Below are 21,807 nucleotides of genomic sequence, written 5' to 3' on the forward strand. Positions count from 1 at the left end.
GACATCAGTCCTTCTAAGATCAGATTTGCCTATAGCACTGTGGGAGGATAGTATGTTTTACCTATGCAGGGATATAAAATACACTGTCTTGGGAACCACACACGTACATGCTCTTCCTCTGGCTCTGTTATCTTCTCCTCAAGACCACGGCCAAAGAAAATCAGAGAAGCCAGCACCCCTGCTAGGGGCATATGTCTGAATAGGCACAAGCTTCAAACCGTCCCTATTTAAATATGTATAGAGCCAATTGTGAATTGCTAATGTAAAGCACGCACATGCTAAAAACATTTTGGGGCAGCTTGGCTTTCCCTTGGTGGCGAGGTTAGGGCACCTTCCGCGAGGTCAAGGCAAAGGAAAATATTGGTGTCTTCCCTTCTCCCGCTGCTTTGAAACCAGGATCTCTGTTGTTTTTACTCCTTTTGTGGCTACTGCAAAGGAGCATCGTCCAGAAGGCACCGTGTGCTCGGTCTCCAGTGGCTGCCGCCCTCCCGGCCCTCTTCCAGCCGGGCCCCCCGCCCCCTCCTCCCTCCCGCCCCCGCAATCTGCCAGCCCTTCCCGGCCCCGGCAGCCACGGGCAGGGGCTGGGGGCGTAAAGGTTTCTGTGGGGTGTGAGGGGACACCGAGACGGCGAGAGGGGGATGGGAGAGCTGCAAGGGAAGGCAGGAGGGACGACGGGGGCCTTCCCCGTGCCCGCGCTCAGCCCCCTGCCCCCCAGCAGACCCGTCCGGCCAGCCCCCCATCCCCACCCCCGGACCTCCCGCAGCCCCACCGCCCCTATTTGGAGAGGGGGAGGGAAGGAGGGAAGAAGGGAGCGAGGGCTCGGCGGCGGCGGGCGGGAGGGCGGTGCGCCCCGCGCTCCTCCGCAGTGTAGGGCGGGAGGCTGCGGGCGAGGCAGAGCTATAGGGGCGCGGCGGGAGGGGGCTTCCCCACCGCCCCGGGCTGTGTTGCACACCCATGCCTGCCGACTGAGCCTCACACTCGCTTCCAGTGCGTGAAAACCCTCTCATAAAGCGTCCGACTGAAGCTGGAGGGGAAGGGAAGCCCGGAGGTGATCCCACGAAGTGTCCCGACAGCCCCAAAGCCGCCTTTGCTCCCAGCAGCCCCGCTCCCCCATCGATTCCCCAAGGATTCCGAAGAGGCGTCAACCTTTGGCGTCTGCTGGTGCTGCTGTGGTGCGACTCTGCCTCATCCAGCCCTTCCTTGCCCAAGACAGAAAGATGTCTTCCAGAGCAACTTGCCCAAGAAAGCTGGTCCCCTAATGCTTTGGCAAGTCTAGCAAACAATCGATGTGTTCAAAGGGGGAAAAGAGAAGGGGAAGCATCACCCATTCCTTTTAAAAGCCTCCCTGCTCATTTTTTGGGTGCCTCGTAAGGTTGTTGCAGCCAATGCAACTGGACATAGGTGAACCTACTTCATCCCAAAGAGTTTTCTGTCCAAAGCAAACGCCTGTCTGCAGGGGGATGGTGCCTACATAAAGCCAAGCTCCACCACTACCTTTAAATTATCTGTTAGATTGGCCATGTGTCTGTGGAACCTGTTTTATGGGCTTGTAAATGCCATCAGATGAATTGGGTTTTAGCAGGTAGTGCACGTTTCTGTCCAGATTCCATTCAGGGTCTTCCAGAGTAAAAGAGGGGTGTAGAAAAATGATGGTTTTGAGTTAAAATGGTGTATCTGGAGCCACCTACCACCCCCAGTGTCAGTATAGATTTGATATATATATATAGTTGGTGGGACATGGCTGCTCTTTCTAAAAAATATACTACAGGATGAGTGGAAAAAGGATAATTTTCCCCATTCCCAAAGGGCAGTTCCCCATGCCCACAGGCAGGCATTTTGGGATGTGTCAAGGAAGAGGCAGAATTCCATCTGTGATGCTAATGAGCTGCACTGGCCACTATTGCTCTATTTTTCTTCTAGGACTTGGTGGCTCCACTCAAAGGCAGCCCCACCACCTCTCTCCAGGATATTTCTTACATCACCACACTGCTGATTTTTTTTTTTTTTTCCTGAGAACTGTTAGAACTTCCTCAAGAAAGAAATTTGCTAGAAAAGCACTTGTTCCTATCTTAGGGCAACTCCTTGTTAAAAAGGAACATTGGCCAAGTTGAAAGGGGATATTGTGATATTAATATATTCTCTCTTTATGATGTTTTTTGTTTAATTTAGTTATACATAGATCAGAGTTTCAAACAGTAACTACCCATGATTCTGGTTCTCACTCAAGGCAAGAAAAGGTTTTCATCTGTGACTTGATCAGTGCTTGATGGCAATTTCTAATGCAATCAGGAATACAGTGTTTTGCCATATCTAAAACTTATTCCCAATTTTTTTCAGGGACCATACAAAAACTGTTATGGAAAAGAACAGATTTCCTGGAAAATACTGTGTTCAGTATTTAACTGCAAGAAATATTTCATGTCTCACACAGAAAAAAATTGTCCCTTTTGTTTTATTCTGTTGATAGTATTTCTCGATTTTTAAGGTTATTTCTTGATTTTAGATGTACTTGTTCAGGACTTGAGATTGCTCATATCTTTAAAGTCTATAAAAAGGAGATTAATAATAATCTAAAAAGTTGGGTTTGAGATAATTTTTTAAATATCATCAGAAATTGTGCTAGTAAAAAATAATAGTAAATCAACACTATCAAGAACAAATAATACAGAACAAAAACTAAACACTTATAAAATGCATTGCAGACACAAAAGAAAAAAAGAAATTTATTATTTAGAAAATCAACAGTTTTGAAAATAAACCCTGGATTCAGTATACATTCTTAAATTTCATGTATGGGTTCTGCATGCATGATGTTTACAACAAGAAATAGTCATTTGATAACCAGATCTCAAAGGTGTTCAGTTTTCCACTGCTTGACCTACAACTTCAGAACAGCAGAGCAAGTTCTGGCTTGTTATGCTTCTTCACCAGGCTCTGCAGAAGTTTTAAGATGAGACTCTGTGTGCACAGTTGTCTTATGCTATAGGTTTGCAACAAGATGTCCAACCCTATTTTTTTTAGAAAAAGAAACAAAACCTCAAAATTTTGTATAAGGATAAAACTATAATTTGCAACTTCATTTGCAGCAGTTGGAAATAGTACATGTCTGTACAATAGTGTTCCTTGAAGGGATTTCAGGTATAAAACCTCATATCTTTTTTGCTCATAACTTATAGAGAAAATAAAATCTTCCCTTAGGCTACGGTTTGTGAAGTTTTTTTCTGTTCTGCTCAAGAGAGTTTCTAAGCTGCCTGAAAGCATGTATGGGGTAAAATGTATTTTTCCTACTGGAAAAATAAAGGGTTGTTCCCTCTTTCTTAATTATTAAAACAACTAAACTTTGAAACTTGACATTTCACTACTTCTCGTTGGAACACACCCATGAAACACTTCAAGTTAGTTTTTGAACCTCTGCAAGTTACTTATGGGACATGGGGAAAATCATAAATTACATTGACAGCATTTGCATCCAGAAAGCTGATCTAGTTTGTTCTGTCTCTTCAAAAGGCAGCATTTGAAAATCCCATTTGCAGCTCCCAAGCACAACCTCTTAGTCAGGGAGTGATTTCCTAAGAAGCTGAGGGGGCACCTGTTGGCCTTTGACTTAGCAGAGCCAGGAAGCACTTTTGTCTTCTTCTTTTCACTGTCTGGCTCCCTCTGCCCACACTTTTTCTCAGACTAAAAACCCACAACTTGCTGAAAACATACATGCATTCAAAACTAGCAGGATCTGGGCTACTTTTAGCTTCCTAAAGCTTAAGATAGCATTAAAAGTGTGCAATTAAAATTAAAAAATCAGGATATTAAAAAGTTATGTTCAGTCAAATAATTAGACTTTACTACTCATATGAAACATCTTCATATATTCTTATTGTCTTAGAAACACAGATTCAATTATTTTGATTTTTATTTACTTTAAGAGAAATAGCTCTGTATTTTTACTAACTTTCCAGTGCTACAGGAAATTTAAAGAGAATTTAATGAATTTCAGGGTTTATTTAAGCAACTTGAATACTCAGTTCAGTGAAGTTTCTTTATGTCTATGTTTCAGTAGCATCAGAACAGAAAGTCAGGGTTTTTTTGTTTTGAAAAAAATTAAGATCGTGTTTTCACTAGAACCACATTTCAGTTCAAAGTTAGGATTTCAGCACTGAATATTAATGCTAGAAACCCGCCCAAAGCTAAAACAAAGGGAGTATGAAACACTTTTGAATTTTCCTGGATCCTTTGTCTAACATAACAGTGCATTTAAGGCATAAAATTAACATTTTTTTTACACACACACACACACAAAAAAAAAAAAAAAAAAGAAAAAAGAAAAAAGAAAGAAAAAAAAAGAAAAATAACCAATTTTGGCTTTTTTTTTTCTTTTTTCCTCCCTAACAAAATTTTATAATTTTTGTATCGTTAACTTAAGGCAATTTAGATAGGTATTAGCTTTTCCTTTACCTATTGCTTATGAGAATGTTTCACTGACTGTTTACATATAGGCTGGGGCTTTATCACAGGTCTGATGCAAGAAAGCTGAATTTTTTCTCTGGCCTCTGTGACCCCATTATGGTACTTTGTTGGTGTGTGTTCTGGGAGCTCAGCCTCAGTCCTACAGCATGACTATACATTCAAACAATGGACTTAAAACAGACTGGCAAAAAATAGCCTCAAAGCAGACTGGCAGACTTAGTTTTATCTAAATGTGTAACTTGTTTCACATTTTCCTAGTTGAATTTTTAACTTTGGTTTAAGCAGTACTTTGAAAGCATTTAAAAGATGAGATAAACTGTTAGCTGTTGCAAAACTTTACAGAAACCAAAAAATTTGTTGAAAAGCTGAATCTGAAATTTGTAGAAACTACTACTTAGTCAAAGATATATTTGTGTGCATCCAGTTGTATCAAGGATTGCTCAATTGAGATGTAAATTGAGCTTTAAAACAGGAATTAATTAGCATTAAAGTAAAGCTGTATGTATGCACTTCAGTTTTGTCAGCCTAAGACTTGTATTTATTTTCACAGGCTCTGCTTTAAGGGGATGCAGAGGATTTTTGTTTTACAGATCTCTCTTCTCCTACTTAAATACTTACTTTTGTACAAGTTTTAGTTACTTGATTTAGCTACTTCTGGCAATAACTAGGCTGGTCTTAAAATGTTTTAGAAAAAATAAGGTCATGCTTAATTGACTAATTAACTGTCAGAGAGCCATAACTTGGGGGGAACATAGTTTTTTTCTTATATAAAAAGATTGTGCCAGCCATTTTATACTGACAATATCTACCCAAACAAATCTCTTGCTATCAAAGTACCCTAACATTTTACACCTAAAAAATATGTTCAATACACTGAAGTAACCCAGCCCAAAGGAAACAGTTATAGGGCATGTCTTTGATGGGAAACACAAAAGACTAAGCCTAATTTATTCAAAACCAGATAAAGAATAACTGAAACGACCTAATGAAATTATTCATATATAAGCACTGATGTCTGCAGGAGGAGCCAACAATCCTGCAGCTCAGCCTTCAGCCTCACAGGTAGTTTTAAATTGCCATGTACTCTATAATTCACAGACTCAACTACTCAGTCTGCTTAAGAAACAGCAGAAACAAAAACTCAACTGTGTTTAACCTTAGGTTGCTTTCTGATGGTAAGAAAAAATAAGTGGAAAATGATAAAATTTATGCTGTGTTCGGAAAACACACTTTAAATACAAACATTCATGACTACATTCTTCAAAGGATACACGTATAATGGCCAGCTTAAGGGGCTATTTTCATGAATGTCACAGCAAAATTGGAACATTTATTCTTGATGAAATTTGTAAAAGACATAAACAAAATCTAAGCCAAAGTATTGCCTGAACTGGAAGCCAATGAATTCTTACAAACCACAGGCAACAGAATAAATATATTTTATGATATTAAACCAATTTTAAACAAAAAAACCCGTAAACTCTGAAAATTCAAAAGCTAGCATCACCCACTTTGTATTAATATAACCAAATAACTATTTTATACCCAAAATAAATGAAAAAAAAAATTTAAAACCAAAATGTTGCAGTTTCCTCAAGGCCAGCATAACACCAGAATTTTTAGAGAAAAATTGACATTTTTTTTTTATTATTAATAAATAATGGCTATTTGGAAGGAACTCTAGGAATCAAAATCTAACCAGTACCAGGTACTAAAAAGCAAATTTAACACTCTTTCCATACAGCTTTAGGATACAGAAGGTCCTGGGGCTGAATTCACCATAGACCTCTGATATTGCTAACTGAAAACACTACTATCGTACTACTAAGGCAAAACAGATCCCAGGGAAGAGCGTCTCATTGTTCTCGCCGAAGGGATTTCATGCTTGGGTTGGTGCCCCATTTTACTCTCTTACTTGATTTTTTTTTTCCCCCCTTGACAAAATGATCCCCTTGATAAAAGGAGAAGCAAACAACAAATACATTCCAATTTCTCTAAAATGTAAAAAAACCAAACCAAACCCAAACCAAACCAAAAACAAAAACAGAACAAAAACCCACCTGAGGTGAGTTAAAATACACTTAACTAGTGAGAAACACTCTTACTTCTGAAATGATACCTTCATTTTCAGTTTTCCACTCCTTGTAAAAGCCCCACAAAACATTTTGTAGCTAGAGGAAGCCATATTGGCAGTTCTTCCTGTCACTTGATCAAATAAACTTCTGAATTTGTCTGGCTGTATTATACCTGATATATTTATATTTACTCTACAATCTCTTTCCAACACATCTGCAAAGATCTCAGATTTCAGATATCGAACTGAAACATGATAAGTTCAGTTTTGAAAGTGCAGTTTTAAATCCAGCTGTGCCTAGCAAGGCAAGCACAGATGGAAAGTTTACGTGTATATATATTTTAAAAAGACTGTAAGCTGTTTTCACATAATTTAAATGTATGTGATCAGACCTTTATTTTGCAAAATCTGTTTGCAAACGTTTGAAAGCTGAAAATAAGATAAACTGAACAATCAGTGCTTGAATAAAAAGATCCCTGGACAAAATGGAAAAAATAAAATACTTGCTTTCAACCCGGCATGCAGATTCATTCTAAGCCCCAGCCACAATGTTTTATGTACCGGAACATTTATTTAGCAATTGTTTTGTATTATTTTAATACAATATTACTGTGATAACGTTGCATTACGAAATAAAGAATTCCTTTACCTTTCCGGTAAGCAAAACAGCACAGACACCTAACGTCTTTAGAATTCTTTTTTATTGGATTAAAACAAAAACTCGAACAGAGCTGGCGACAATGGTTCACCTCAAGCCCTAAAACTTCCGATGCAACCGTGTAATTTCTTTCATTCCCCAGCCGCACAGCCAGGCGCCGCGCTCCCGGTAGCTAATTCCCCGGCTTTTCCAGTATTCTGTGATGAAAACTTTCCGGTGGGAGCGGAGCAGCCCCTCCGCTGCTGCGGCAGCTCCCAGCCTCAGCTCTACGAGGAGCCGGGCTGAACCGCTCCCGGACCCGCCAGCCCAACCGGTCGCGGGCACCGAGCCGCCGCCGCCTCCCCGAACGGCCGGGGCGGGCTGGCGATGCGGGGCTCGGACAGGGCGGCCGAACATGCCGGTAGCCCCAATCCGGTAGCACCCCTCCGGCGTCCGGGGCGTCAGCCCCGCATCCCGGAGACTCGCCGCCGCTTCACGGCTTCCCAGTCCAGGCACCCCGGGGAGCCGGCTGCGCTCCGCGTTCCCATTAGGCTCCCGTTGCCCGCCGCTCCTTTGTTCCTCACCCTCCCGGCCCAGCTGCGGCGAAGCACAGCCGCGGAACCGGAGACCCCCGGAACCGGCACCACTACGGCGTGGCACCCACTTACCGCCTTACAAAGCCCCAGCCCGCCGGTGGGGTGGGGGGGGGGGGAGGGGGAAAGGAGGGAAGAAGGCAGAGAGGGAGGGGGCTGACTCTCCTGTCCCTGCCCTGCCCTGCCCTCCCCTGGCCGGTGGCGCCACCGCCCCCTCTCCCCTCCCCGCCCGGTCCCGCCCCTCCCCTCCCCGCCGCCGCGCAGGCAGCCGCCCCCGCTGCGCGCCCGCCGCTGCCGCCGCCGCCGCTTTCGCGCCACGCGCCGCAGGAGCCGGCGCCGAAGCCAATGGGCGGCCGCGCGCGCCCGCCCGCCAGCCAATGCCTGCCCCGCAGCGGCGGCGGGCGGCGCTGGTAGGCGCAGGGAGCAGCCAATGGGAGGCGGCGCCGCGCCACGCCCCGCACCGCTTTACTACGAGTCGGCTATGGCCGCCCGCGGGTGGGCGCGTGGGGCGGCTCCGCGACCCCGGGGCCGGCGGCGCCTCGGGACCGCCACGCGTGGGAGGTGCGGGACACGGCCGCCCCGCGGCGGGGATCAAGGCGGGCCGGGGATTTTTTTTTTGTTTGTTTTTTTTTTGAGGTGGTGGGGGGGCGGCGGGTGTCCCGTCGGCGGGGGTGGCTGCCCCGCGAGCAGCGGCGGCTCCACGCCCGCTGCACCGTGAGGAGGTAGGGCCGGCGGCGGGCGGAGGCCGGTAGCCCGTTCGGTGGCCAAGCGGCCGCCCTTAGGCCCCGCGGCAGTCGCCCGCTGCCCCCTGCGCCCCGCGGTGGCTGCCCGCACCCCGCTGCCCATTTGCGCGGGCGGCCGCGCCTCAGCTCCAGACCCTCCCGGGAACATTCCGTGGGTGGCGTTGTCCAGACAAGAAGACACCCTCCCCCCATGAAAAAACCAGACATTTATTGATAACAGCCGAGGCTGCGAACGGCCCGGGGTTCTGCCCGACCACCGTGCGCTGCGGGGGGAATCTTGCGGCAGCGGGGGTACTTCTGGCCTCGGGAGGCAGGGAGGGAGGAGCGTCCGGCCCGCCCGTGACCGTGGAAGAGGGGGTGGAGGGACTCGGCGGCAGCTTTCGGTGCCTCGCCCCGGAGGTGGGGAGAAGCACATGGTTGCGTTTTAATTCCAAATGGCAGACTGTTGTAAAAGCCCTTCCTAATTACAGATTGGCTTTGCTTCCTTCTGTAGAATATTTATGTAAGTATTTTAACGTCTTCCTGATCGGTGTGGGCAATAAACGCAAACATTTTGAAATCTATCTATCTGAAATAAAATAGTATCTTACAGAGGTGGCTCGAAAAATACATTACCTGTGAGCATGCTCTGATGTGTGCTCATGCATTTGATTTGTGACAGCCAAAATAAATTGAATCTCAAATTTAAGAACTTTATTCTAATATCGTTAATATTTGGGAGTGTCCAATTGATCTGAAATGTGCTCATCCATACAGGGAAGCAGAGATTTGTCAGGCAGCATGAGCAAATTTTTGTTGATTTGCCTTTTTGGCATTCAAGATTTGGATTTACTCTTGAAACCACTAACCAACCCACACTTCTTGACAAACAAAGCTATACATTATTTAGCTTTACAGAAAACATTCCCACTTATTAGAAACATGTTTTCAGAGTATATATTAAAAAATTGCTAATAAGCACTGTTTCTTTTTTTTCCAATCATCTGATTACAAAGCAGTTTCTGATGTTATTGGACAACCGATGCATATTGTTGTAATGAACTCTCCATCTTAATTTCTTAAAAAAAATTAAATCTTCCCGGAAAACAAATCAAACTAGAATATTAAATATATGCACTCTGTCTAGCAGTTTTTAAAATAAATACCAGATAATGCTATAAACCAACCATGTAGAAATGAGCACGTGCAGACTCAGGATTCAGGATAGATTCATGAAAAATCAAATGTAGAAAGAATGCAATTAATCTTCAAGAGCAGTCACTAATTCCTCTCACAAGTTTAACTAAGAATTCAGTAGTTTGGAGGGGCTGTTTTTAACTTGGGTAGGCACTTTGTATTTTAGCCAGACTACACAGAGTAGGGTTGTGAAATACAAATTCGTTTAGGGAGAACACCACGTCCAGCATCGAAGAGTAATAAACAGGTTAATACTGAGAAAAAAAAATATTTCTCTCTATCCCCAGTAGAATTATTTGCTAATTTTCTACAAAATGGAAGTTGCTACTAAATTGTGATGAGTGGAACACAAAACACTCGCTTCCCTCAATCACAAGCTGCCAATTAAAAGTTCATAAAAATGACATTGGGATTAAACAATGGGTTGAAATCACAAATATCAGTTTCTCGGGAAGCCAAGCGCTTGGATGAACAAAACAAAAGGGCCGTATTTCCAACTTGCTGCAACACTCACCCAGCCCCTGATCATTTCACAATTGTCTGGGGCTCCAGCCCTCATGGCAAGACGTGTCTCCTTGCATCATGCCACCACAAGCGAAATCTTCAGCCACTCATTCCCTCCCACCCTTCCCTCTGAGCCCTGTGTTCTACAGCCGAGCAGAGGGGCCGGGGTTCGGGTAACAAAAGCCCCTCACACAGATTCCCAGGAGATTTAAATCACCCCTCTTCAATTGTGTACCTGGTAGAAGTTAAGTACAGAACTGTGAAGGGTTCCTGTTTACTACGGATTTTCAGACGTGCTATAGGACATGTGGAAATCCATTCACTGCTCACTAATAAAAGTATTTAACCATTTTCCATGGATATACCTATTAAAACGTACCACAAGAAACCTACCAGGGAATAAATGAAACCTTGGGCTAAAGTGCGTTGAATTATTAAACAAAACCTACTAGATCGCTGTATTAAACACAGTGCTGGCTTTCATTTCCGTATCCTTTCTTCATCTTCAGGCAACATTTTGTTTGCACTGGAAAGGCTCCACACCCCCAAACCCCTCCCCCACAAGCCCACCATTGTATCCGTACGAATGTGGAGAATTATGAATGGTTCCTTAAACCGGGCCGGGGGAGGGGGTGGGGGGGAGGAGGGGGGTCGCCAAATCCCTTTGTGTGCCGTTACCAGCCGAGGGCAACGGTGCCTTCGCGTTTCCCCCGCGCCGTCCACCATTACCCAGATGGACAGGGAGCGCGGTCCCCCCGCCCCTTCCCGGGCCAGGCAGCTCCGGAGCGCGGCTCCCTCGCCCCAGGACTCTCCCCTTCTTCATTATCCCCCAACTCTCCCCCACCCCTTTGTCTTTTTCTCTCACACACACACGCCCCCCCCCCCTTTCTTCTCCTTCCCGTACAGCGCAAGGGGTACTGCGAGTAATGCAGAAATATTACCATATGGGGCTCCTCCGAGACTGGAGGGACCCTCCGCCCCCGCAGCCCCCCAACACGCAGCCGCGGCGGCATTGCGCGGGAGCGGATCCCCGCTCTCCCTCCACCGCCTCCCCCCACCCCTCCCCCCTCTTCTTCTTTCACCCTCTTCCTCCTCCTCCTCCTCCCCCCCGACCCATGGTGCCGGGGAGCGGGATCGCCCAGGCACGACCCCAATGAATAATCCCCTCAGCTTGGCACGGCGGGGGAGGAGCGGGGTGGAGGGGGGTTGGGGGGAAAGAGGGGCGGGCATTGCGGTGCCTTTTCCCCTCCCTCCCCGGGATCACACCCCTCTCGCACGGGGGGAGGTGCGCCCGCCCAGCCGTTTTTGGGCGGCGGGGGCGCAGGGAGGGGACTCCCCCGGCGGAAGGGCAGAGGCGGCGCAGCGCGGAGCAGGGCCGGCGCCCACCCAACTCTGGTTTCCCCTTCCCCCGCCCTCTCTAAACTTGTCCTGTCCTGTCCAGCCTCCCCCCACCCTCCTCCCCATCCTTCACCCCCCGGCCCTCCTCCTCTTCCTCCTCCGTGAGTGTGTGTGCGCCCCATCCACTCGGTAATTGAAGAGCTGGGATTCCTCACGTGAGAAGTTGATTTGTAGTTTGAACACGTGGCTCATTCAAAAAGCCGGAATATTCAAGTAATTTTTTTTTTCTCTCTCCCTCTTTCCTTCCCTCCCCCTTTTTTTTTTTTTTTTTTTTTTTTTTTTTTTTCATACGGAGAGGCGGCGCCTGCACGCACGTAGTGTGACATTTTCATAGTCCGCCTGCTGCTGCCAAAGGGGCTTGGGGGCAAGACAAAAAAAGTAGTTTTTTTTTTTTTTTTTTTCCCTCCCCTCCTCCTTTTCCTCTCCTCAGCCCGCCATCCGCGGCCCCGGCGCTGGGTGTTTCCCCCGCGCCCCCCATGCGCCCGGGTAACACGGCAGGCACTTAGGGCTCCCGTTTGGCTACATTTTTTTTTTTTTTTTTTTTTTTTTTTTTTTTTACCCCTTGAGAGAGCGAGGGAGGGACACAAGCTGCGGATCTGATTTTTTTTTTCCCCCCCTGTCCTCCCTCTCTCTCTCTCTTTCTGTCTCTCTCTCTCTCTCTCTCTCTCTCCCTCTCTCTCTCCCTCCCTCTCTCTCTCTCTCTCCTTCCTCCATCGCATTTTGTTTTATTTCCCCCTTCCTCCCCACCTCCTCTCAAGACGAGGGTTGCAGCCCGCGGTGCGCGCCTCCCCAAGCCGCCAGGAAGATGAACAAGCTCTACATCGGCAACCTCGGCGAGAACGTCAGCCCTCTCGACCTGGAAAGTCTCTTTAAAGACTCCAAGATCCCCTTCTCGGGCCAGTTTCTGGTGAAGACGGGATACGCCTTCGTGGACTGCCCCGACGAGAGCTGGGCCATGAAGGCCATCGAGGCACTTTCAGGTGAGCGGCCCCTCCGCACCCTGCCTCTCCTCTCCCGCCTCCATCCCCGACGGCTCCCTTCGCCCGCACTCCTCCGCCGCCGCGGAGCTGCTGCAGCGGCGGGCTGGGCCGCGCCGCCCGCCGGGGAGGGGGGGTTGGAGGGGTGGGTGTCCCTGCTACCATGCCCTTCCCGCCCCCAGGTGAGATGCAAACTGTTGTTTTCAAAGCGCGGCCGAAGCTCCTCGGCCTTTCCGCGGAGGCTTTCCGCGGGGCTTGAGCGGCAGCGGCCCCCCGGGAGGGGCCGGCCCGGCGTGGCGGGGGAGCGGGGCCGGGGAGGGGCGAGAGCCTGGGCCCACGGACCCGCCGCGCGGCTGCTCCCATGTTTTTCCACACCCCACGGCCAGCCCTGTTCGGCCGGGGGCCCTCGCTGCATCAGGGTGGGGGGGTGGGTGCAGTAAGGAGGGGGCGGGCTGCGGGCGCGGAGCCCTGCGCGGGGGACGCTGCGCGCCGCGGGGCAGCGGCTGCACACCCCCGCCCCCCATAGGCATAGTTGCCCCCTCCCGCAGGCCCCCGGAGCGGGTTGGGGCTCCCTGCGGTTTGGCGCAGGCCGCAGAGCTGGGGGCGAGCCGCCGAATTGCCCCAAACTTAGGAGGAGAGCCCTGCTTCCCTCCCCCCCCACCCCCCCCCCCCCCTTCACCGCCCCGCTATTTATTTCGGTTTCTCTTCGCTGCTCTCTCACGCACCCATCACCGCCTCCGACAGCGCGCCGGCTTCTGGCCCCGACATCCTGTTTTTGTGTGCTTTAAAAAAAAAAAAAAAAAAAAAAAAAAAAAAGAGAGAGAGAGCGAGAGAAAAAAAATTCTTTTTTTCTTTCTCGTGAAGCGGCTTTGCGGAGGTCTGCTGAGAGAGAAAAGATATTCTCGGGCTGCGCTCGGTGTCTCATTTCGGTTCCCTTCCCTCCCGCTTCCGTGCAGAAACCCGCCCGAACTTGGAGGCCCAGCGGCGGCGTGGGGGGCGGCGGGGACCCCGCTCTCCCTCCCCGAGACGGGGCCGAGCCCGGGTCCCTCACACGGCATTTCAAGGGTCTCCCTGAAATCGGGGCGGAGGCAGCGGCCCCGCCGAGGGCAGCGCTGGCTCCCCGGCGGCAGCGGCGCGGCCCCGGGCTGCGTCGCCTTCCCGGGCGCCGGGTGCCCGCTCCACCGGTGCCCGCGTTGCCGATAGATGATAGGGCTAACGTGTTGCGCTCCCGTTTCCTGCTTTACGCCCCGGCAGACCCGCTCGGCGAGACCGGGCGTGGGAGACGGGCAGCAGCGTTCAGCTATTTTCCCCTTTCTGTTTATCTCTGCAGGTAAAGTGGAGCTGCATGGGAAACTCATAGAAGTTGAACATTCGGTCCCTAAAAGACAAAGGTAATTTTTTTTGTGTGTGTGGTTTTGGTTTTTTTGTTTGTTTGTTTTGTTTTTTCTTTTCTTTCTTTTTTTTTTTTTTTTTTTTTTTTTTTTTTTTTAATTCTTCGGCTACCTACTGAGAGGCAATTTGAAAAATGCTTAGGTTTGTCTTTCTCTTCCTTGTAGATAAATGAACAGCCTTCTTAAGCGCACAGGCGTGCACTCTGTGCTGTCCCAAAGCTTTTCTAGAAACAGCCCATGTATTTCTAATATAGTTTCTTGGCTGGGTAACAGTAGTAGTATTTCACTTATTTATTTATTTATTTAAAAGCCTGTCTGTGGGAGAAGCAAGTTATTGTGGTAAATGATTGTGAAGATTTAGAAAAATTAAAGTTCCGTGAAAAGAGTTAAAATCTGAGTTAGCAGGAAATGAAATGTGGTGTTGTGAAGTGTGTAATGGGTAAGCACATGAGCTTTGCTCCAGGAACAAAAAAGCATCTTGTAAATATACTGGTATACATATTTTTTTGATCCTTCCATGCTGGAGTCTGCAGCATTTTATAGTCACGCAGTAGAAGTATCATCTGTACTTGAGGGGATTTTTCATCACTATTTTGAGCTGGTCTTTAGAAGCAGCAGGAGAATGACTTCTTCCCAATAAGGACATGATTTATGCATCCTTAATTTCTAAATGTATGTTTAATTTTTCCAAGGTAGTAATTTTGTTGGGCCTCATGTAAAGAAGAAACACTTGCAATAAAGCAGGGTAGTATTTTATACTGCCTATAGCAATTCAGCCTCCTTCTCTTACAAATATTTAGATTACAGAAAACCTGGCGTGCACTAGAGAGTAAAAGCAAAATAGATCAAACTTTCCACGTGCTTGTTACTGTACTCCATTATTCAATCTGGGAAGTATGTTTGTCTGTATAACTTTGTTAAAAGGGATCTCTGCTATTTCAGGATTATTTTTTAAAGTGCAGTCTTTATTAAAGTGGTTGATTTGAAAAGATAAATTTTCTGTCTTGATGGCTTGGTATTTTGAGAATTAGAAATTTAATCACCAGTTAGTGTTAGAGGAGAGCTTCACTTAAGAAAGTATGGAGGATTTTTTCTCTAGTTAAGGGAAGGGGGAACCCCTCTCTGGACCAATTCATAGCATAGTCATCTTTATGGTAGTATTTATTTGATACTTTTTATTTGAAATTAATTTGCTGTGTGTGTTCTTTCTCATTTATTAGGCAAGGCATATGGCTTTGCTTTACAATAATCTATATTTCAAATCCTTTATGTACATAGAAATAGTGCTGTAGATGGTATATATTTTTAGATTTAAGGAAAAAATTACGTGGGACAAGAGACTTGATCATTTCCTATTACTCTCTAATAAGTAAATATGTTACCATGCTTATTGCACAAATACTGTTCTATTTGTGTGTTTTAATACATTCATTTCACTCATATAAATTTAAAACCACTGGTGGCCCTCTCAGCTTCTGTTTTTGTCATTGTCCAGTGTGTTTACAAGTATTTTCCTGCTCTTTCAGCTGTGAGGTGAACTGGTGAAAAAGCCCTTTCTTCATAGTAGGTAGCATGTCTTCAAATTTGTCTGTGAATTAGCAATTATCAGCAATGTGTGTCTGTCTGTAACTTGTTGAAAAGAAGCATGCACTGAACTTAAGCACTTTTCTGGGCATGCGTTGCCTACTCATAGGCGTAATATTGAAAAAATTGCAAATGTAATTGTATCAGCATATCCATATTGTTTCTCCTAAAGCCCTTACTTGTTAAAACACTGTGCTGGTATCACGTTGGAATGTATCAGATATAGTTCAGATTTATACTGCTGTTTAACAGAGACTAAATTGCATTTCTCATAACTGCACTTCCTTCCCCTTTGTTTCCGCTCCCCCTCTTCCAAAATCAAATATAGAAAGCCACTTAAAATTCATTCAGTGGCCTCCATATGTAAAAAGTGACTCTCTTGTTCCTTTTATAGATGTCTAATAATATTTTTTGGGAGGGATGGGTGAAGAATGTCAAGAAGTTGGACATTTCCTCCATGTTTCTAAACAATCCTTACTGGGTGTATACTTAGGGTTGTTAGGTGTAAAAACACAGTTTTGAGGATTGGGTTGAGGCTGGCTGTTAAGATACTTTCAAAGTAACTTATTTGAAGTCTTTGTATCCTTTTTACTCAAGGGAAAGGTGTCAGATGCCACTGGGGTGGGGGGTGTTGCTGCTCATCAGGCCCACCCAGTGTGTTTGCCGGCTGCAAGGCCCGAGAATGCTTTCCAGTGAGCCCTGTGCACTCCAGTCAGTGTGAGAGATACGGCTAAGGCAGGGACGCCATTAAAAAAAAAATAAAATAAAATATTGCATGTGTCAAGTCAGTCTTTCATCATGAGTGTGCGATTAATAGTTTGGTCAAATGATTACTTCATAAGAGCAAAAGTTGTTTAGTAGTGCACTGAAATTATTCAATACATTGTATTGACCTCTGCTGCTGTGAGGCTGCTTCGTGCTGCTTCACAACCTCCTTAATTTTATTTTTTATTTTTTTAATTTTTTTTTTTTTTTTTTTTTTTTTTTTTTTTTTTTTTTTACCAGAGTGTGTATATTGTCACTCTTAAAGATAGGTTGTGTGGGTATCTTTCATCAGAGGTGGCTGAGGTGCTTGGGAGGAAAGGGTAAGGGTTTGGTAATCCATATCCTCATCACATAAAAGAAGGTCAAGAGGTGGTGTCAGCTAGGGTTGCCATAACGTTGAGTTGAATCCAGAAGACAGTGGAGTGTGCCCAGCTTGTTGTTCAGGGCGAAATTCTTGGGCCCAGTAGTCACTGCATTCCAGCTCTTGCTGGATCTTCAGATTTGAAGTGGTCACACCCAGGTTTGCAAAATTATCTTCTTACCTGCCGTGGAAGGAAGGGGAGAGTGTGTGGCTTTCTTCTTCCCCTCCCCCCCTGGAAGCATTTGGAAACCGACAAGCTGTGGTTGAAAGAAGGGGCCTGGTCAAGGTTTCCTTGATGGAAGGGTGGGGAATTATTCTGGGGGAGGTGCAAAGTGTTTAATAAGCTCAGAGTAGATTCCTGACTTACTACTGAAATCTCAAGGGAATGCCAAAGGAATGCAGCATTTCTGCATTCAGACCCCTCAGTGTGGAGGAAGGCTATTGCAATATTTAAAGGTTTAGGTCACTTTATACAAAAGCTGGAGAAGACATTGTACAACTCTAACTGCTGGTCACACTGCGAGGGAAGGCAGGGCACTGTTAGTAGTGGTTACTCTTAGAGGGGTTTTCCTCTTGTGAAGCAGCAATGCGTGAGGAGGATGGTGGCAGCTCACAGTGTATGTGGGTCCCTCTCCATGCAACTTGTATTGCAAGGCTTTGGGTACTCCCTCGCTGCAATCCAAGAGCAGCTGGTATCTTGGAAGGCGATGTACGCCTCAATCTGATTATTCAAATGGCCCTGATGTCACTTGTGAGTGATGAGGGGGGGAGGGCAGGCAGGCAGGCACCAGCTCTGGGCACCTGGGGATGTGCCTGACACAGCCTCCTGGCTCAGCTCCCACGTCCAGGTGGGCTTCCCACCCAGACCTGGTCCACCATGCCTGCTCCTAGGGCCTTCAGGTGCCTAAAATGCTTGCAACACCTCAATTATGGTAACGACGAGGTGTTTTTCCAATTAGGAGTTTTTCTTTTTTTTTTTTTTTTTTTTTTTTTTTTTTCCCCCCCCACCTACTCCCTCCCAGCCACCTTGAGGGCTCTTTGTTGAGTAAATAAATTCACCATATCTCTTTTGGGGGGGGCTCTTTGGGAGAGGAGGAGAAGAGAGCAGCAAAAGTGCACCTTGTAGGTAAGGCTGCCCTGTAAGAAGTTGTGCCACGGGGAGCAAGGGGACCCCACCAGCTGTGCTGCGGACCCCACCTCCAGTGCTGAAGTAGCAGAAAACCAGGCTCAAAATCTCCCACAAACACCTCTGCTCCAGAGATGAGTGTTATGCTGTTGGATGGGCACTGGATTGTGTTGCTAATTTTCAGTATAATGAGGGTTTGTATCTTGTGTGTCAAGACTGTGGGAAATGGCTTCTGGAGGCTACAGTATGTATGGTGGCTACAATGGTCACAGTTGTTTTAAAAAAGAAAAAAATAGTGGCACTGATTTAGTTTTGCTTCTGTAAATATCAAACAGGGAGAAATGTGTTGAATGCAAAAAGATGTGATAGAAGTATTGTCATTTATTAGCTGTTTTCTTGCTATTTTCTACAGAAAGAAATTGAGGACCATGCCTGGGTCCAACTAAAATTTTTTTGAGAGTCAAGAGCCAAAACTTGGCATAATGATTTTTTGTTTTTATTTTGTTTCCACACTTATTTTTGCAGATGCGAACAGTAGATTTTTTTGTTTGTTTTTAGCCTTTTAAAGATTACAATTAGAGTGGAAACAAACCTGAATAATTGGGATTACTATACAGACAACTAGATGTTATGGCAAGAACAGATAATTCTTCACCAACCACTTTAACTGTTAGATTGTTGGGAGCTTAATTTTTTTATAACTCCTCATACTGTTTGACCATTAAAAAAAGAAACAAAAACCCTTCTTGTTACTCCAGCTCATGTTTAAAAACTGTATATGAAACACAGCTCTAAATGAATATTCTGAAAGACTGGTCCTGCTTTCTGTTTCATACCTTCCCTTTATAGAAGGTATTATGAGAACATACTTGTAGTGAACCTTAAATTGTGCGTAGATGCAGTAAATTTTGAAGGGGTGGAATAAAAAAAAATTTTTTTTGAAGTGTAATTCAAGGGTAGTGAAATATAATCAGGAAATGTTTTAGATTTTTTTTATTTCTCCCTTTTTTTCCCCCCCAAGCATGGGGTAATAACATTTTCCACATTTTTGAGACTTTGAAGGTGGTATTTTTGTAAAATGGTCCTGTGTTCATTTCAGTTGGTCTTTTAAGTGCAGAGCATAGAACTCTACAGTGCTGAAGTCCTTTTATAGCTTCTGGCTGGCTACTGGGTAGACTTCAAATGCTTGGTTTTGACCTGAAAAAATTCTTAAATGGTCTGGGATTTAACTACCAGAAAAATTTGAAGCTTCCCATAAGGGTCATGAGAGAGGGACCCAAGCAGAATTAAAATACACCTAATACTTAAACCACAGGCAGGGTTAGGTCTTTGGGGAATCTCATAAAGATTTTTTTGTTTGTTAAACTTACTCCTCTCCTTAATGCTATCTTAGTTTTTAGGATTTTATCCTCATAGGATTTTGGTAACAAATACATAGTGCTATGAAGCACACTTAAAAACACTTTTCTGGTGATTTCATCCTTGCACAAGCCCAGTGTGATATTGATGTGGGATTATTTTTTTTTTTCTTGTAACTTAAGAGTGAAACTTGTTACTGGAATTTGATTATTCAGAATCAGTAAATAGATGGAGAATGAGTGCAAAAATAAAATGTAAAATCAAAGTCGGATAAATTTTTGTGTTTTAGAGGAAGTTTGAAGAGAGTTGATTCAATAAGCGATACTGAGGTCCTTTATAGTTTCAGAGCACTTCAATACAATTCTCCTTTAATGTGTGTTCTCATTTTCTTTTCATACACAAAATATTCCTCTGCATGTCAGCCTATTCTTTATCTGGAATGATGCAGTGTATAGAATCATATGTTGAGTTATATGCTAATTACTTTTGAAAGCTGAGATAAAACTAACTTTCTCTTATTTCCTTGTTCTTATTTCTTCTACAAACATGACATTGTTACTAGAAATACTTGTGCATTATTTTATAGTTCTAGTCTGAGGCTTCCATTCTTTCTTTTTTTATTCCTTCCCTGGGCATATCAAGTGTGGGCAGTTGTGTGTCTTTCCATTCTGCACCTTTGCTGTACAAGTCTTACATTTGCTGTTGAAGTAAAAATTCTGTTGAATTTACCACCCAATATCTCCCCAGGTGTCCATGCTTAAGGTGTGCTGAGGAAATCAGCAAGCCCAGTGCTTACTGGTGTTACCCAGCTTCTCTGGGCATGTTTATCCATGTGGGTGTTTTAGTGGCAGTTTTTCCTTTGCATCACCTGCAAGAAGTTACTTGACTTTGAAAAGTTTCTGTATAGGAGCAAGAGCTCCTGTATGTTTGGACACATTCCAGGTAATTAACAAAAGAAAATATATAGTATTGTATTATCTCCTGCTTTTGCTGCTTTCCTAATAGGCAGTATTAATTTTTTGAGTATGTGTTGAAAGATGCATACATTAAACCAAGAATAAGATCTTGATGTTTGTGGTTGGATACTCAGCAAATAAAGTGTGTTACTATGGTCAATATTAGGGTAAATGTTAAAATACTGTACATGTAAGGGCAAAAGAAGAATAAGGCCAAAAAAGGTGGTGTTTTCATTTTTTTTTTTTTTTTCTTACAAATGTGTTGAAATTTCAAAATGGAAAATTAAATTATATTATTAATTGTAGTTTTGCTGAAGTGTATTATGGCACAAGAGTAATGTGAAGTATAAAAACCATCTCCTCTGCAACGTAACCTTAGGAGCAGTGTGTCTCCCCTGTTGATTGCCTCTTCATGGTGCAGAGGAGTCAGCATCAACTAAAACTGTCCTTTTGCAAATCTGGATGGCAAACTGCCTCCAACAGGTAAAATGAGGCATTCTGTATTTTTAATTAAGTTAAAATTTGGATAAGAGCACTGATAACAATGAGGGATTTGGCTCTTCTTGGGTATGGAACCTAAGTATTGAAATGAAATGCGTTCAGCTGACTCCATTTCATTTTTTCTGGAATCTTTATCATTTTGTGAGTGTAGTGTGATTGGTGAGAAGAGTTTCCAGGAGAAAATCTGTCTTTGTGAATGCATGTAGGTATATATACACACATGCATTTTAAAAGATTATATTGCCATAAAATGATTCGCAGAGAGTAGTTAAAAATATCTGAGAAACTTGTAGAAATAGTAAGTTTTTAGCTTTTTGTAGTGTGTGGTGGTTTTTTTTTTTTTTTTTTTTACTAGTATTAGTACACTTGAGCACAACTGAAGCTGAATGTTCACTTTTGAAAGATTAACTTTCATGCTCAGTTGAACTTCAGGAACGCTATTTTAAAATACGTAGTCTACAGCATGTGTCCAGTATATTTTTTCTCCTTTGTGAAAATAGAAGTGCTTTATGGTTTTGGCAAATTGATTTTAAGTTAAGATTTTAAATATACAGGTCCCAGATTTTTCCTGAAAAATGGAGCTCGCTTCACCTTAATGGAGCCTTCAATATTTTAGTGTGGACATAAAAATTCATGTAGAGGGAACTCTGGTATGTGTGAACAAAAATTTTTCTTGGACAAAAAAATAAAATCTATTACTTGACTTCACGATTACTTATTTTTCTGAAATTTCATGTGAAATAGTGGTTAGAGGTGAAGTAAAGCTTGCTTGGTTTGGTTTTAGAATTATTTATTAAATATCAAGCATGCATGGATCAAGGCAGGATTCCAGTTTTCTAGGAATAAGCAGGGCAGGAGGGCTAGAGTGAGAAAGAAGTGTGAGGGGGGAGCTCCAAAACCCTGGAGTAAGTTGTACCCTGTAGTTGCTCCACACAGCTTTCATCTTGCCCTCGGGGGAAGTCCTTGGTGTGATTTAGGGAGGCTCTTGGGAAACAGAGTTTGCAAAACTGCCCCAGTTTTTACAGGGAAAATGAACATACTGTCTAGCGAAGGAAGAAGGTAAAAGTGGTGTGTAGGTGTTTTTTCCCTGATAGTTTTCAAACAGTTAAATAGATAATTCAGGAATTTATTTTTTTTGGTGATAGAGTGGATTATTTGGTTTATACATGGAGGGGAGATTCCTTACGTGATGGTGTCTTCC

At 44.6% G+C, this 21,807-nt stretch overlaps 1 protein-coding gene across 1 annotated transcript in view; it reads left to right on the forward strand.

Moving 5' to 3' along the window:
- Positions 1–12,252: 12,252 nt before the first annotated feature.
- IGF2BP3 (insulin like growth factor 2 mRNA binding protein 3) overlaps positions 12,253–21,807 on the forward strand; it is a 115,311-nt gene continuing 105,756 nt past the window's right edge. The window contains exons 1-2 of the mRNA XM_071735708.1: positions 12,253–12,566; positions 13,894–13,954. Coding sequence (XP_071591809.1) covers positions 12,392–12,566; positions 13,894–13,954 — 236 coding nt within the window. The 5' untranslated portion in view covers positions 12,253–12,391. The remainder of the gene's footprint in view (positions 12,567–13,893; positions 13,955–21,807) is intronic.

Source organism: Heliangelus exortis, chromosome 2 (genome assembly GCF_036169615.1).
Source record: "Heliangelus exortis chromosome 2, bHelExo1.hap1, whole genome shotgun sequence".
NCBI classification, from domain to species: domain Eukaryota; kingdom Metazoa; phylum Chordata; class Aves; order Apodiformes; family Trochilidae; genus Heliangelus; species Heliangelus exortis.